The 16774-nt window shown below is 40.8% G+C and overlaps 1 protein-coding gene across 1 annotated transcript in view; it reads right to left on the bottom strand.

Moving 5' to 3' along the window:
- Window positions 1-16563, bottom strand: part of PGM5 (phosphoglucomutase 5) — a 242042-nt gene extending 225479 nt beyond the window's left edge. Inside the window, exon 1 of the mRNA XM_001365519.4 lies at window positions 15663-16563. Within this exon, the coding sequence (XP_001365556.2) occupies window positions 15663-15923 (261 nt within the window). The 5' untranslated portion in view covers window positions 15924-16563. The remainder of the gene's footprint in view (window positions 1-15662) is intronic.
- Window positions 16564-16774: the final 211 nt, after the last annotated feature.

The following is a 16774-nucleotide window of genomic DNA, read 5'->3' as shown; positions in this document are numbered from 1 at the left end:
GTATATCCCCCTTTAGAAAAAATATAGTGGGTATGTTGAGAGAAGAAGGGAGGTGACCTTGACTTAATGCAGCAGTGGCCACCCACAATTTGACCTTGTCAGTAGCCTTAGGGAGTACCCAAAGCCAAAAGGAAGCCATATGAAAACAGCTATGATTTCCAGATTGCTGATGAACTCTAAACAGTACAACTACCAAGATAAAAAGTCATATTTCTTCCTCTTCTATTTTACTAAGAAAAAAAATGCTTTGAAAGCAGCCATTTTAGAAAAGTGGATGCCACCAGTTTCCAGGGAGCAAGAACAATGGAAAGGATGTATGGGGACATGGGAATCAAAACTAAAAACCATTCTGAGAATAATAATGATTGATATTCATACAGCACTTTTAAGGTTTCCTATATTATTTCATTTGTTCTTCACAACAAACCTGTGACATAGATGCTCTCATTAAGGGTAGATCTATACCTGTGGTTTTTCATTCATATAGGATATTGTCCATAAAAAAGTGAAGAAGAACAGAAAATAAGTGTATAATTTCATCAATAGAGGGAACTTCTGGTTAAGAAAATTTCCTATACCTGTGTTGGCAAACCTATGGCACACATGCTGGAGGGGGATGCTCCCCTCCCCCTCTCCATGCCCACCTAGTTTTTCTCACATCCCCTACCTCTCCTCCCAGCAGCCCAATGGGAGTGCTTCCTCCCTCCCCTGTCTAGGGTAAGGGCATGGCTCACAGTGGCCTGAGGGTTGTAGTTCAGGCACTTGGTCTCTAAAAAGTTCACCATCACTGCCCTACACCAATAGGACCCTGCACTTGGCTCCTAGCCTCTAGGAACTGAGAGGTTAAGTGAATTACAAACTTCATACAGCCAGTATGTATCAGTATGTAAGAAATGAATCCAAGTTTTCTTGTACAGCTTTCTCTCCTTTAGGTCACACATTGCCTCTTTTACCTCCATGTACCAATCAGTAATATTGTCGTTCAGTCATTTTTCAGTTGTGTCTGATTCTTCATGAACCCTTTTGGGGCTTGGCAAAAATACTCAAATGGCTTGCCATTTCCTTCTCCAGCTCATTCAACATATAAGAAAACAGAGGCAAACCAGTTTAAAGGACTTGCCCAGGGTCAATAGCTATTCCACTAATATCTTCCTCTGAAGCCTCACTGTGGCATAGAAGCAACCAAATTCTCAAAAGTTATGCCACTGGAGTACAAAACTAGAAAGGCTTCAGGTAAAGACTGGGAGACTGACTATGAACCAGCCTTCTAAGTTCAAGATCCAAGCAACTTTTCACCTGAGTTGTCCACCACGTGATGAACTTCATTTTTGACAGGGCAACTTAGAAATGCCACGTGCTAAGGTATAGAGAAATGGTGACATGTGGAAGTAATACCTGCCATGATTAAATCTTTTATGAAGGAGCCTACTCAGAGAGAGCTGGAAGGGACCCTAAGGGCCATCTAATTCAAACTCCTCACTTTATTTATGAGAAAACTGAGGTGAAATGACTTATGCAAGATCACACAGATAATAAATTACAGAGAGGATCTGAAGCAGACAGTGCTCTTTCCAATGTACTTTGCTGTCTTACCATCTTTTTTTTTTTGCCAAAGTATGTATATACACTGGGCAGCTAGGCAGCACAGTGGACAGAGCACCGGGTCTGGAATCAAGAAGATTCATCTTCCTGAATTCAAATCTGGTCTCAAATACCCGCTATGTGACCCTGGGCCAGTTACAAATGGCACACCATTCCAGTATCTTTGCCAAAAAACCCTACATGGATCACAGAGTCAGACATAATTGAAAACTGAATAATAATAAATACATGTACATATATATACACATATAAATTTCTATACAATGTCACAATACTTTTGCAGCCAGTGACTTCAATTCTTAAAACTGATACCACTGAAGAAGTGAGTAAATACAATAGTCTTTGATATTGAAAATGGACAGACAAAAATAAAATAAAAAGGCATTAAAAATACTCTTTGGCAAAGCAAATAGAGGCCATCAGCCTGTCTCCTGGGCCATGTGATCTGACAAGACTCCGGTGCAGCTGGGCTAGAGCACAGATAACGTGCATTTGTAGCTTTCGAAGTCAGTCTGCAGCAGGAGGGATCGTCGCGTCGGGTCTAGCGTTCCCATTCTTCCTTGAGTTTGGCGTGGCTTGTCGTGGAGAATGTACGCCTCAGAGTCAGGAGTTTGCCTCTCAAACCTCCTGGGGGTATGAACGCGGGCTCCTCACTTGATCTCTTTATGCCCCAGACAATTCTCTAAGGCTGAGCATCACTGATGACGAGTTTTCCCACCGGGAGTCACAAGCATTGATTAAGCACCTCCTGTGTGCCAGGCACCCTCTCCAGACCAAACACAGAGAGGCCACTGCTCACATCGTAAAAGTGCCAAGTACAAAACCCTCAGGACTCGCCCTCCTATTTAAAAAGAGGTTGGCAATGAAGGCCTACCCACTTCTGTTGGTCTATTCCAATCCCACTGGCACAAGCCATCCCCAAACAATAATAGCAACGCTGCAAATGTCACCACACAATAACAGCACTGCTCATTCTGCTAGGGGCCTGACTCACAGGCAGTCCGAGCCTGAAGGTGGAAAGTGAGTGCTACAATTATCTGAATGCTCTTCTGAATTGTGCTCAGGATCCGGCTGTAGCCCATTCCCTTTGCTTGGGTGGGGCCCACTTCTTGAGTCTCTGTTCTGTATCTGCAGCCCCTGACAGATGATTAGGACTCCTGGAATCCTCAGAAAGAACAAATGTGTCGGGGAAAATTCTGAGGGCCCGTTTCACACACCATATCACGGATATATGGATCTGACTTTTAATAAACATTATTAAGTTTCCTTACAGAATCTAGTAAAGCAACATTTTTTTTAAAATGCCATCTGGGTCTCTGGATACAGCTAAACAAAGCTTAAAATAACCCATCCCAGCAGCTGGGAGGCCCCAGCTGTTCTCCAAACCTCTCCTCCCCTTCAGCTTCCCCATAAAAAGAGTAAATGGGGAGCAGAGGTTAAAAGAGCTAAGAATGGACTGACCCAAAAAGAAGGCCAGTGGACCCCAAAGACTACCAGTGCAAAGTCCTACCCCCAGATCACTCCAATAGCTATCCTATCTATCCTTCCTCCTACTGAAAGTGCTACCACGTAAGACATAAGGGGAAGAGAACATTTCACTTTGTTGAAAGATATTTGGTTCTTCGCTCCCTGACTGTGGCTGTAATGTTGCCATTTATTCTGCAGTGGGTAACTAGGAGAGAGAAATCAGGACAAACAGCCTCTAGCCTTCTCTCCCTCCCATCACTAAGGAGTCACCCACACCTGGCTTTGAATTCTTCCTCAATGGATTAGTTATGTGACCTTGGGTCAGTGTAGGTATCTGAGTAGACTCAGACACTTACTTGTTCTATGACCATGGGAAAAGCATTTAGCGTTTCTCAATCTTAGTTTTCCCATCCGTAAAATGGGGATAGTAATATTACCTAACTCGCAAGATCTTTGTGATCATGAGAAAACTGATGCAAAGAATATCATAAACTTTAAAGAGCTGTATAAATCCTATCAGTTAAGTTGCTTAATTTCTCTGAGACTTAGTTTCTTCATCTGTAAAACGAGTGAGGGAGCTTGATGGTCCCCGACTCTAAATCTGTGATCTTATAACCCAATGCCCAGGTCAGCTCCAGGGAAGAGAGGTCTAGTCCCCAAAGCACCTCTGATATCCTTACTCTCTTCTCCATCTACTCCATCCATGGCCAGCCTTACACAATCATCATTCACCTCCATTTGACCCATCCTTTGTCATTTGGACCAGACCAATAACTATTTGGCCTAGATTGCAACTATTATTCTTATCACAAGTGTCCATCAAAACAGAAAGATACAAAAATGCTTTTAAACACAGGAGCTCTGGGAAGCCAGGCAGTTCAGTGGATAAAGCACTAGACTGTGAATCAGGAAGACTCACCTTCATGAGTTCAAATTTAGCCTAAGACACTTAGTGGCTATGTGATCCTGAGCAAGTCATTTGACCCTTTTTGCCCCAGTTCCTCATCTGTAAAATAAGCTGGAGAAGAAAATGGCAAACATTCCAGTATCTTTACCAAGAACACCTCAAATAGGTTCACAAAGTGTCAGCCATGACTAAAATGAATGAGAAACAAAACCAGCAACCCAGGACAATCCCTACAGCCAGAAGGCAACATTTCCAAAACTCGTGTCCTCCTCATATGCCTGGCAGATGGGAAGAAAAGCATAGGCCTGGGAAGGCAAAAAAGAATAACAAATTTAGATCAGATACAGATGGAGAAGTTGAGTCCTAGAGTGATTAAGAGATTTCCCCAAGTCCAGACCGGAACAACCTCCAGGAATTGATGCAGAGTGAGAAGAGCAGAACCAGGAAAAAAATGTACACAGAGACGGATACACTATGGTACAATCAAATGTATGGACTTCTCCACTAGCTGCAATGCAATGATCCAGGACAATTCTGAGGGACTTATGAGAAACAATGCTATCCACATCCAGAGGAAGAACTGTGGGAGCAGAAACACAGAAGAAAAACAACTGCCTGAATACATGGATCGAAGGGATATGGTTGGGGACGTAGACTCTAAATGAACATCCTAGTGTAAACACCAACATGGAAATAGGTTCTAATCAATGACACAAGTAATACCCAATGAAATTGCACGTTGGCTGCAGGAGAGGTAGGTGGAGGGGAGGGAGGGAAATAATGTGATTATTGTAGCCAAGGAATAATGTTATAAATTGACTAAATAAACTTATTCAAATGGGGAAAAAAAAGAGATTTCCCCAAGTCCAGATAGCCTGTAAGTAGCAGAGCTGAAATTTGTACACAGGTCTTCTAACATCAGAGCAATTGTTCTTGGTGCCATGCTGCCTCCAAAGTCAAAATCAACAAGCATTTAAGTGCCTGCTATGCACTAGGCTAGGCACTCGGGACTCGAAGAAAAGCAAAAACTGTCCCTGCCCTCAAGGAACTTATAACCTAACTGAGGAGAAAGCAAGTACCCAAGTAAGTGCTAACAAGATATGCATAGGATAAATTGGAAATAATCCCAGAGGGAAGATACCAGCATTATGTAGGAGCAGGAAAGGCTTTTTGCAGAAGCTGGGACTCAAGGAAAGTCAAGAAATGGAGAAGAGGAGGGAGAGAATTCCTGACACAGGGCATACCCAAAGTCTGTAGATGGAGGATCATGAGGCAGGAACAGAAAGGCCAGAGCCTCAGCAAAATTCTACATTAGACTTTATGTTCTTCAAGAAAGCTATCCAGTAGGGTTTTTTCACTCCTGTGCACAATTAACTTTATCTATTTGGAAATCAATTAGCTACTCCTCCCAGCTGGGTCTCAGGTTACTTATAGGATAGCTGAGTCATAAGGGCATGAATAAAAAACAAAAAAATGTGTTATGCGCACAGAGAAATTTGTATTGTGGTCATTATAAGTATTTGAAGTATTTGGTAGTCTTAACTATGTTCCATCTATTTGGTTTTGTTACAGAACAGTCTGCCGTCTTTAAGAATTCAGGTTGTAAAAATGCGGTTAAAATTTATCATTCATCCAGGGAGAATCTTAGAAAGAATTAAGAACAGCTGGATACAGAAATGGTCAGGTCATTTCTTTTGCTTAAAGGAAGTTCAGGAGAGAAAGATAGAGAAAGTGAAAAAGAAAGTGTTCATTCCTAGGAAGAACTATTTGAAAGAAAGACAAATTAAATTGAAAGACTTAGGTGAGCCATAGGAACTTGAGAGCCAGAGCTGAACACTTAAAGTCTAGCTACAAAGATAAGAAGATGCATTTTTTAAATAAAAGCCAATCAGAGAAAAGTAGGGAAGAGAGGAGCAGCCAGGTGGTAGAGAGCCAGACCTAGAGAGCGGAGGTCCTAAGTTTTCAAATCTGGCTGTGTGACCCCAGGCAAGTCACTTGCCTAGCCCTTATCACTCTCCTGCCTTGGAACTGATGCTTAGTATCAATTCTAAGACAGAAAGTAAAGATGGCGGGGGGGGGGGGGGGGGGGGGGGGGGGGGGAGTTGGGAATTTTGTGATGGGGGGACAAAATTATAAGACAGGATAGGATAAACAAAGGAATTGAATTTTATTACAGCTAAACAATAAAGTGTACCTTTTGTATGTAGAAGCCTTTTTTTCTTCACTTTATGTAGTTTGTCCTTAAAAATTGACCTAGCTCATTTTGTAGTGCTAAATATTTCTATTTTGGATGAAATAATAATTGTAAGGTGCTTTTAGCACTGTGTCTGATGCAGACTAAGTGCCAGAAATATTAGTTGTTGTTATTATTATTATTTAAGCCTTACTAAGGATGAGACTTTAATGTCCCTGTCTAAGAAGCCCTGATTTTTAATAAAGAAGAGAACATAAATGTCCAAGAAACTTTGATTAAACATGTAAAAGTCACCCTTTAATGGCTTACACAAATGAAGGAAAATGGGAGCATAGAATTATAGTTAGAAATGACCTTAGAATATGACTAGCCAAGTCAATTAACCCCAGACAATTCTCAAAGGTAGTAAATCCCAACTGAACTGCTGATCTGCTAAAGGAAGCGTTCCCATCACAAGTTCCCTACAACGATAAAATAACATATAAGCCCCTCTCTGGAAAGTTCTACTATATCATTTAATGCAGCCATCTCACAGAAGTGCTAAATCTCACGGCTGATGAGCATCTCAGTACATTGAGTTGAACCCATATAGATGGTGATGAAATGCTCTTGGGGGCATCTGTGGAAGCAAACATCCAGCCTTCATTTGAGAATCATCACTAGGAATGGAAACCCACTACTTGTGTGACCTTAGAAAAAATTACTTACTTTTTTTGAGCTTCAGTTTTTATTTTTATTTTTTCCTTAAAGGGGTTGATCTCTTTTTTCAGCTCTAAATCTTATAATTCTATGGAGGGGGGAAAGGGATCAAGTAGGGGTTAGCACTTGGTTTCCTAGACATATGGTATGTATCCTTCTGGAGGCAGCCAGGTGGCTTAGGTGGTTAAGAACACTAGAGCTGGGGGCAGCTAAGTAACTCGGTGGATAGAGAACCAGGCCTGGATATGGGAAGTCCTGGGTTCAAATATGCCCTCAGATATTTCCTGGGCAAATCACTTTGTCCCAGTTGCCTAACTCTTAACTGCTCTTCTGTTTCAGAGCCAGAAACTTAGTATCAATTCTAAAACAGAATATAAGGATTTTTGAGAGAAAGAGAACACGGGCCTGGAGTTAGGAAGACATGAGTTCAAATCCAGCCTTAGACACTTCCTAGCTATGTGACCTTGGGCAACTCATTTAACCTCCTCCTAGTTAAAAAAAAAAATTCCAATGGATCCACTGGGGAAGTATATGGCACCTTACTCCAGTATCCTTGGCAAGAAAATCCCATGGATAGCTATGGTTCATGTGGTCATGAAGAGTCAGACACAACAGAACAACAAAAGCCCAGTTGTTATAACCTAAAGCAGGAGAAGGGAGATTTCTTTGCCTCATGGAGCTTTTGTAAGTGATTTTTAGATTTTATTCATAGCATTTTGGAGTTTGGAAGCACTGGAAAGATCATCTAGTCAACTCCTAATTTCTAATGCAATATCCCTTCTACTCCATCCCTCCTAATTAATCATCCACCCTCTGCTAGAACACCCTCAGGGATATGGAACTCACTACTTCAAAGACAAGTCATTTCATTTTTGGAATTCTCATGGTTAGAAAATGTTCCCTTGTGCTGAGCCCAAATTGGAATTTGAACACAGTTCTTCCCTCTGGAATGAAACAGGGTAAGTCTAATCCCCCTTCCATGCAACCCCCTTTACCTGTATAAAACTACATATCACATTTCCCACAAATATTTTTTCTTTAGGCTACACATTTTTAATTCCTCCAACTCTTACTCATCTGGCAGAGTCCAAGGACCCAAATCAGTGAAGTGACTATGTTAAAAAATATATAGTTAAAAAACAATAAGCAAAGGATTTGAAGTCAAGTCCTCTGATTCCAAATGCAGTTCCGCTTACACTGACTAGCATTAACTATCTGTACAGAAAATCCAGAAAATCCAGAATCCAGAATTATAAGATGGCCTCAGAGATAGAAAAACAGTATTGGAACCATGAAGGCAAGAATTCAAGTCAATTCCTAAGTAGGATGTGTGACTGTTAATCCCTCAGGGGCCCCCAGGCCACCCTTCCTGAAGAGCTGCCATTCTACAATGCTGGAAAATGTTAAATGATGTTTGCTTAATGGACTTAAATTGGACATAAAAAAAAATGTAAAAACCTGGAAGGGGGAGATGGGAAGCCAAATGGTTCAATGGATAGAGAGTCAGGTCTGGAGTCATAGAACCTAAGTTCAAACTAGCCCTAACACTTCCTAGCTCTTTGACCCTGGGCCAGTCTGTGACCTAAGCCTATTGCTTAGCCCTTACTTCTCTTCTGCCTTAGAACTAATATTTAGTATTGATTCTAAGACCGAAGGTAAAGTTAAAACAAAATAAGGGGCATCTAGGTAGCACAGTGGATAGTGCATCAAGGCTCGAGTAAGGAGGACCTAGGTTCAAATCTGACCTCAGATACTTCCTAGCTCTGTGACTCTGGGCAAGTCACTTTAACCCTCATTACCTAGCCTGTGGCCACTCTTCTGTCTTAAAATTGAGTTTTGAATATATATATATATATATATATATATATATATATATATATATATACACACACACTCAATTTTCTAATTCTAGAAATTAATCAAGACCAAATCATTCTAAATGCTTTAAGATTTGCAAAATACTTTTTCAGTTTTATCTCATTTTATCTTTACAACAGGCCTGGGAGGTAAGTTCTATTATCCCCATTTTGCAGGTAAGGTAAGTAAGGCATAGAGAAATTAAGTGACTTACTTGGCTTGAATTTGAACTCAGTACTTCCAATTCCAAGTCTATCACTCTATCCACTGGGCTATCTAGATGTCCAATCAATTCCAAATAGAAAGGAGTATGAATAATGAACATACCATCTTTTCCTGCCCAAATATTTAAAATACATTAGTCAAGCCTCCATTACATAAAGGCAATCCTCGGGATAAGAATCCTTTATTAGAGGCTGGCTAGTATCATAGAAAGAACACAAAATTTAAAATCCAGAAGTCCTGGGTTGAAATCTCTGTGCTTGTACTTATGCTAACTACATCACTTTACCATCACTTCATCTCTTATAGGACTCCATTTCCTCATTGGTGAAATGATGATGATGATGATGCCTGCACTTCCTGCTTCCCGAAGAAGAATGCGTTTATAAATCATAAATTCCTAGAGTGAGCTATTATCATGATTACTGTGTGAAAGTCCTTTTCAGGGTGCTTACACAGATGAACTTATGAATTCTTAGGCTTTGCAATATTATCAGAACCTTTGCTTGACTTTGCTTTAGTTGCTGGTCCTCTGACTTTACTGTGTATCATTAGTAGCTTCCCAAGAAGATGAAAGGGGGGGGGGGGGAGGGAGATGAAGCTCAATTCTGCAAAGTCTGGAACTGATTGGAGTTAAAAAAAAAACAGTAGGAATGGAAGGAGTAACTTTAGAATTAAGTGACACTTGGAAATTTTAATTAAACACACTATGTCTCTGACTTCATATCATTACTAACAAAACCTCGTTATATCCAAAAAAGAGGAGGAAAGTACCATTTTAAAGTTCCTCACTCTTTAAAAACATTTCTTCAAACTGTAAATGGAAAAAGTCTAAAAAAAAAAGAAGAGTAAACTGAAAAAGTCTAACCTCTCTGCCTTTAGATAGCCCTTCAAATATCTGGAGAGAACTATCTTGTCCCTGGGGGAGCTAGATTGCACAGTGGATAAAGCTCTTGCCCTGCAATCAGGAAGACGAGTTCAAATCTGGTCTCAGACACTTACTAGCTGGGCAAGCCAATTCACCCTATTGGCTTCAGTTTCCTCATCTGTAAAATGAGCTGGAGAAGGAAATGACAAATTACTCCAGTGTCTTTGCCAAAAAAAACTCATATGGGCTCATAGAATCAGACACAATTGAACCACAACAATCCTGTCCATATTAGTCATTTCTTCTTCAAGCTCAATATCTTCAGTTCCTTCATCAGTTCTTCCATGGTATAAACTCAGTGCCTTCCACCAATCCTGACCACTCTCCTTGAGATATTCTCTGGCTTCTCAATGGCCTGTGGTGTCCAGAACTAAACACAGTATTCCATATGTACAATGGGACCATCACTTCCCTTAGAGGTCTAGAATTGATTCATCTCTTTAATTTTAAATCTTTAATCTTAAATCTCTTTTCTCTTAATTCTCTTAAACTGAAGGTCTCATCATTATTTTTGACTGTCCTATCACACTGTTGACTCATATTCAGTTTGCATTCCACTATGACCCCTAATTCATTTTTCAAATGGACTATAATTATGTGAAGTGGGAAGGGGGTGTTATTATTTTTTAGCCAAGCATAGAACTTTACATTTGCCCCTTTTAACTTACTGGATTTGGACCAACTTTCTAACCTGTCACAGTGTTTTGGAGCTCCTCACTCTATTAACTGAAGTGTCACCTTTGCCTCTTGCCTCCTGGTGTGATCTGAAAGTCTGAGAAGAATGGCATCTATTCCTTTCTCCAAATCATGCATGGCACTACATCAAGGATAGTTTCCTGGGGGACTCACATACTCTTTGAGACTCTGAATCTGAATACTGAATAGCCATCCTGAATCTACCTAACTGTCTAACCTACATCAGTCTTTCTTGTCCCCGGGAGTATCCAAGAAAGACATTATTGGATCTCTTACTGAAGACAAAAAAAAAAAAAAAGAAAACTGAATCTTGCATGACATGTTTCTGATGGTGTTATTTGCATGCTTTCTGTGACCGGTTTCCTCTTCGAAATAGTCACTTACCATCTCTTTGACAAAGCATTCTAGACTTTTGCCAGGAATATAAATCATACTCATTGCTCTAGAGTTTGTAACCTCCACCATCTTCCTTTTTGAAAAAGTAAGATGTCTGCTTTTTTTCCAGTTGTGCAGGGCCTCACCTATTCCACAGGGCACTATGGAAACAACATTGGCTGTGGTAGGGGCAGCACTCTGTGCAGTGACCAGAGTGCTGGGCCTGTTATCAGGAAGATAAGTTCAAATCCAGCCTCAGACACTTACTAGCTGTGTAACCCTGGGCACGTCATTTAATCTTTATTTGCCTCAGCTTCTTCATCTGTAAAATGAGAATAATAATAGCACCAACTTCTCATGATTATTGTGAGGATCAAATGATAATTACAAAGCATTTAGCACAGTGCTGGCACATATTAAATGCTATTTAAATGTAAGCTATTATTAATCCCACCTTGGATTTGTACTACCTATGTACTTTTTTTTTAAAGTATTTTCTTTTTTACCAATTACATATAAAAATAAACATTTAACATTTCTTTAAAATTTGAGTTCCAAATTCTCTCCCTCCCTTCTATCCTCCCTCCTTGAGAAATCAATCAATTTGAACCTATGGAATCGTGAATAATTCATTTAGCCTTATTTTCCTCATGTGAAAAATTAAAGGTTGAACTAGATGGCCTCCAAGGTCCTCTGTAGTTCTAGACTTATAATTCTATGATCTAAGTTTTTTCAGATATCAATAACAGTAACTCAGGAATCACACTTGTCAATTCTTTTAAGATTGGGATGTAATTTTTCAGAGCCTAGTGATTTGGACTCATTAAAGATAGTTGGAGCTCTCTTGTTATCTCCTTACTTCTCATTATTAATGAGGTTCAATTCTCTAGTAGACAATTTTGTCCTCTTTTAAAGTTAAAAGATTATTTATTTTAAAAGTTAAAATAAAAGAAAGCAAAAACAAAAGTGGAATTCATCATCAGTTGTTATCATCAAATCACCAGAGTTGTGGTTAATCTTCTCTCTGAGCTTCATCTTTTCCCCAGTATAACTTCACAAATCCTTTCATGCTTTACTGCTTTAAATTTTATTCATTAATAGAATGGTGGAACAATGGAATAGACTAGGGGCAAATGACTTAACAATCTACAAAGAACTGGAAATTATGGGGATGTCCAATTGGGGAATGGCTGAACAAATTGTGGCATATGGTGGTGATGGAATACTATTGTACTATAAAAAAAGATGAACAGGATGATTTCAGAAAGAGCTGGAAATACCTACACGAACTGATGCAGAATGAAATAAGCAGAACCAATAGAACGTTGTATACAATAAATCAGCAATATTTTGGAATGATTAACTGTGATAGAATTAGCCACTCTCAGTAATATAATGATCCAGGGCAATTCTAAGGAACTCATGACGAAGAATATTATCCACTGTTGCATAGAACTGTTGGAATAAGAATGTAGATCAAAGCATGAGATTTTTCACTTAAGTTTATTTGGGTTTTTGTTTTATGAGAATATTCTCTTACAAAAATTAACAATATGGGAGTATGCTTTGCATAGCCCATATTGAATTTGCTTGCCAGCTCCAGGATAAGGGAGGAATAGAGGGAGAGAGACAATTTGGAACATATAACTTATGAAAACTTATGGGGAAATTTGTTATTATATGTAATTGGTAAAAATAAAGTATCTTTATAATAAAAACATAAAATTTATTCATTAAATCATATCAACAAGCATTTTAAAAGTGTTTGCCACATTCTAGGCATTGCACAATAGAAAACCTCTGAAGGTTTGGGACTAGAGAAGTGATAAAATCAGGTTATTGAATTAAGAAGTTTATAGGGGTTGTAATAGGAAGAGTAAATTAGAAAAGAAATAGGTTAGTTACTTAGTCCTGTTATACTAGAACATATAAAAGGTGATTAGCACCTGAACAAAGGTTCTTTCAGTTAGATTGGATGAGATAGTAGAACAAATCCAATAAATGTCACAATGATAGATGGATGAGAATCTGAGGGAGGAAGGTGAGAGAAGAGTTAAAAATTACTCAGGGGGCACTACTACATTAGGGAGCTTGAATTTCTGAGAGAAACTAAGAAGTCCTTATGATAAAGGAAACAAAGAAATTTCCCATGTACATCAAGCTAGGGCGAATTAAAAAATAACCCTGTTGGTGGCCAAAAATTGGAAAATGAGGGGATGCCCTTCAATTGGGGAATGGCTGAACAAATTGTGGTATATGTTGATGATGGAATACTATTGTGCTCAAAGGAATAATAAAGTGGAGAAGTTCCATGGAGACTGGAACAACCTCCAGGAAGTGATGCAGAGCGAAAGGAGCAGAACCAGGAAAACATTGTACACAGAGACTGATACACTGTGGTACAATGAAAGGTAATGGACTTCTCCATTAGTGTCAATGCAATGTCCCTGAACAATCTGCAGGGATCTAAAAAACACTATCCACAAGCAGAGGATAAACTGTGAGAGTAAAAACACCGAAGAAAAGCAACTGCTTGACTACAGGGGGGAAGGGGATACGACTGAGGAGAGACTCTAATACAAATACCAACAACATAGAAATGGGTTCGAACCAAGAACACATGTGATACCCAGTGGAATCATGCGTCGGCTATGGGAGAGGTGGTGGGAAGGGGGGGGGGTGAGAAAATGATCTTTGTTTCCAATGAATAATGTTTGGAAATAACCAAATAAAATAATGTTTAAAGTGAAAAAAAAAAAATAACCCTGTGCAGTCAGCAGCAGACCAACTCCATTTCTTCTACCAGTGAAAAAAAATGGCCCAAGGAAGAGTATGAAAGCAGTCATACATCTCCCAAAGCTAGTTATCTTCAATCATTCCGTAGGGAATAGTTTTGTCAGCCAGAGTAGCAGTCTATTTATCAGCTTCCCTCTAATTCTCTACTTAAAGCCAACTTTCATCAATCCCAGGCAAGGAGACAAAGAAATGGGTAAGGACTGTATCCCAAAAGCAATGTTGCCTGTTGTGGTCATCTCTCACAACTGCCCTCTCCTTTCCCCCTAGCTCTCTGATTATTCATCAAAAATTTCTATACTCCCTAAAATACAGAGTAGAATGCTTAAGAAGGGTAAATATAAAGCACACTCTACCAGAAAGTTAGCCTTTAAAAAAAATCAGCAGTGAGAAAAATCACTGGGAAAAGGGAAGGAGAGTAAAAGAAAATAGAGTCCATTACCAGGTTTATGTTCCTTTTAAAGAGAGAACCTCATTCTAGCTCATGATTAGAGAAGAATTATATTAGGACAGGTCTGACTTTACTGACAACTCCATGGTTTTAAGGCAACAATTCCATCTAAAAATAAAGATTTAGGTACAGGGTCCCTAAAGTTGTATAATGATTTTACAGGATATCCCAAGATGATCATAGGTTTGGGAGGAGAACATGTGGACTTAAGGGATAATAATTTTTTAAAAAGCAAGGATGGGACCACTATGACATTGTGGAGAAGGAAAAATTGAAAGCCTATAGGTATATACTAGAAAGGAACAAATGCTATTGAAGTGAAGGGAAATAATCATGAAATTTCCAATATGAGTAGGGAGAGAATTCATGAATTTGTCAAATCAGTCAATCAATAAACCTTTATTAAGTGCCTCCTATGTGCCAGGCACTTGGGTACTTACTACCTACTAGGGGTACAAAATAGTAAAAGATATTCCCTGCTCTCAAGTAGTTCCCAAGCTAATGAACAAATGCCAAGAGAAAGTCTATAACAAGATAGATTTAGAATCACTAATTTTTAGACTTATCCCCTAAAGTCATTGTACATATCTCTTCTCAACCCATTTATACACTCTATAAGCCACTAATGACCAGCTACCTCCACATATATATATATATATATATATATATATAGCATGCTACCTCAGAGTAATCCACACTAACCCCAATCCACCCCAAAAAATGAAAGGTTAGAGTCCATCCATTTAAGTCTCCATTGCCTTAACAAATAAGTACTGGCTGTTTTCAGAGGTCAAATAGAGAAATCTCTGTAGGCAAGAACTGTGAGAGGGAAAGGGAGTTGTTAAAATGATGCACTCTAGGTTGGGTGCCATTATCTTGGAATCATCTAACCGAGTGTTCTCGAGCAGTTGAGAAAACTGAGACTGTTACCAATCGAGGGGCAAAGCTGAGACTAGAGCTATTCTCCAGCCTGGGAGACCAGGGCTCTTCCCTTAGGAAAAAGTGCAAGGAAAAGAAGAGGTGTAACCACAATAAAAAGTAATAAGGAAGAGGGAGAAGGGAGGTTTACAAGAGTCTTAATGGGGGAGGAGGGTACTCTTTGCTATAAATCAGGGGAAGTAACGAGAGTTGAACTGAAGATGCTTAGATGGGAGCAGAATGAGGAAAATTAGATTTCGGTAGCGCATAGTAAGCTAAAACTTAATAAAAGATGGGGTGAGGAAAGAGTATGTGATAAGGGATTACAAACATATAAGATATAAGCGTGGGAAAGAGGACACGGGTGAGGATCAAAGCCAGGGGGAAATGTGGATCGTACTTGGCAATGAAGGTGAATGAGTAAGGGGGTGGTTGAGCAACAATACCGAGAGAGAGATGGATCAGAATGCCTGGAGATGGACAGTGAGGGAAGTTGAGTCAGGAGGTGGCTAAGAAGAGGAGGGAGGAGGCAGCCTCCTAACCCCAGACTTACCCCGTTGGCCGCTGCCATCTGGACCACAATCTCGGTGGCAGCTTTGCTGAAGTACCTTCCGTCGCTGCCCACCACCATGGTGCAACCCTGGCGGTCTCGGAGGTCGATGGATGACAGGACGCTCTGCACGAAGTTGGGCAGGTAGTTGCGCTGGCTCTCGAAGAGGCCGGTGGGTCGGCGCAACCCCCCGCCCCCAGTCGGCTTCTGGTCTTCATAGGGTGCGGTTTGCACGGTCAGCACCGGGATGGGGCTCCCCTCCATTGCCTCCTAGCCCTTCCCGCTGCTAGCTCAGACTGTCAGAGATGGAACTAAAATCTCCGGGCCACCGGTCCGAATCACCCCTGTAACCTGGCGAACTCTCGTACTCCTCCCTTCCTCAGCCAAGACTTCTCTCTCTCTTTCCTAGCTAGGTCCCCCTTCAACTCCCCCGCTCCCCCCTAGTGCAGCGGTGTGTCCAGATGTTACCACTCCCCTCCCCTTCCACCCGCCTTCTCCCAGCCCCTGCCTCAGGGTTTAGCGTCCGCCTTCCAGGAAAGTGTCCCCCTGCCCCTGAGGCAGCCAAACTTCCTCTCCAGCCCGCCTGCCCGCTTTGGAACTGATTTGCTCCCAGCAAAGAGAAGCAGCTGTACTCTCTTTCGGGACTTCCAACAGGCTCTCCTCCCTGGCCCCCCTTCCTCCCGGGACGCCTCCTAGGCCGTGTCCGCCCTTTACAACCCTCCCACTGGGGCTCTCCTCTCCACCAAACTCCTCCTTAAAACTTAGTGGTGGCTGGGAGGGGAGGAGGTGCGGGAGGGATAGAGTAATGTGAGTTTCAGGAGAATCCCCTCCCCACCTCCTGCCGCTCCTACCCTCCCACTTCTGTGCTCTCCTCTCCCAGTCTCCCCAGGAGTGCACCGTTGCACGCACGGGTTTCTCTTTTGAACAAGGGGAGGGAGGGGTTTGAAAGAGAGTTGAAACCTTTTGCCATCAGCTAGCAGCCTCGGCCAAAAATAACCCTGGAAAGAGGAGCTGAGAATTGTTATCCCCTGCCAGCACTGAAATTGGAGGCTGGGTTGTTGCGTGAGTGTGTCTAAGTGTGTGTGTGTGTGTGTGTGTGTGTGTGTGTGTGTGTG

This window comes from Monodelphis domestica, chromosome 7 (assembly GCF_027887165.1).
Source record: "Monodelphis domestica isolate mMonDom1 chromosome 7, mMonDom1.pri, whole genome shotgun sequence".
In the NCBI taxonomy this organism is placed as follows: domain Eukaryota; kingdom Metazoa; phylum Chordata; class Mammalia; order Didelphimorphia; family Didelphidae; genus Monodelphis; species Monodelphis domestica.
Note: the sequence above shows the minus strand (reverse complement) of the source record. Positions and strands in the feature narration are given on the sequence as shown.